This window comes from Myotis davidii, unplaced genomic scaffold (assembly GCF_000327345.1).
Source record: "Myotis davidii unplaced genomic scaffold, ASM32734v1 scaffold93, whole genome shotgun sequence".
Lineage (NCBI taxonomy): Eukaryota > Metazoa > Chordata > Mammalia > Chiroptera > Vespertilionidae > Myotis > Myotis davidii.
The window spans coordinates 2,020,702-2,020,984 of NW_006292095.1; the positions used below are offsets into that span (position 1 = coordinate 2,020,702).

The 283-nt window shown below is 66.4% G+C and overlaps 1 protein-coding gene across 11 annotated transcripts in view; it reads left to right on the forward strand.

Annotated features, from left to right (window-relative positions):
* Nucleotides 1–6: 6 nt before the first annotated feature.
* Nucleotides 7–283, forward strand: part of ANK1 (ankyrin 1) — a 203,346-nt gene continuing 203,069 nt past the window's right edge. For all 11 annotated transcript variants that reach the window (XM_015565192.1, XM_015565194.1, XM_006765542.2 and 8 more), the window contains exon 1: nt 7–235. In XM_015565192.1, coding sequence (XP_015420678.1) covers nt 113–235 — 123 coding nt within the window. In that variant the 5' untranslated portion in view covers nt 7–112. The remainder of the gene's footprint in view (nt 236–283) is intronic.

Here is a 283-nt window from a genome sequence, read left to right on the forward strand (position 1 = left end):
CTCCCCCCTCGCCGAGCAGAGACTCCTGGTTTCCTCCTCGGGAGGCTGTCGCCACCTGCCTCGCCAAGCGTGAGGGGTCCGGGAGGCGGGGACCTGGGCACCGCGACCAGCCATGGCTCAAGCGGCCAAACAGCTGAAGAAAATCAAAGACATCGAGGCGCAGGCCCTTCAGGAGCAGAAGGAGAGGGAGGAAAACAGGAAGCGGAGGAACCGCTCCCGCGACCGAAAGAAGAAGGTACGAGGGGGCGGAGGCGGCAGTCCAGCGGCAGCGGCGGCTGGAGGT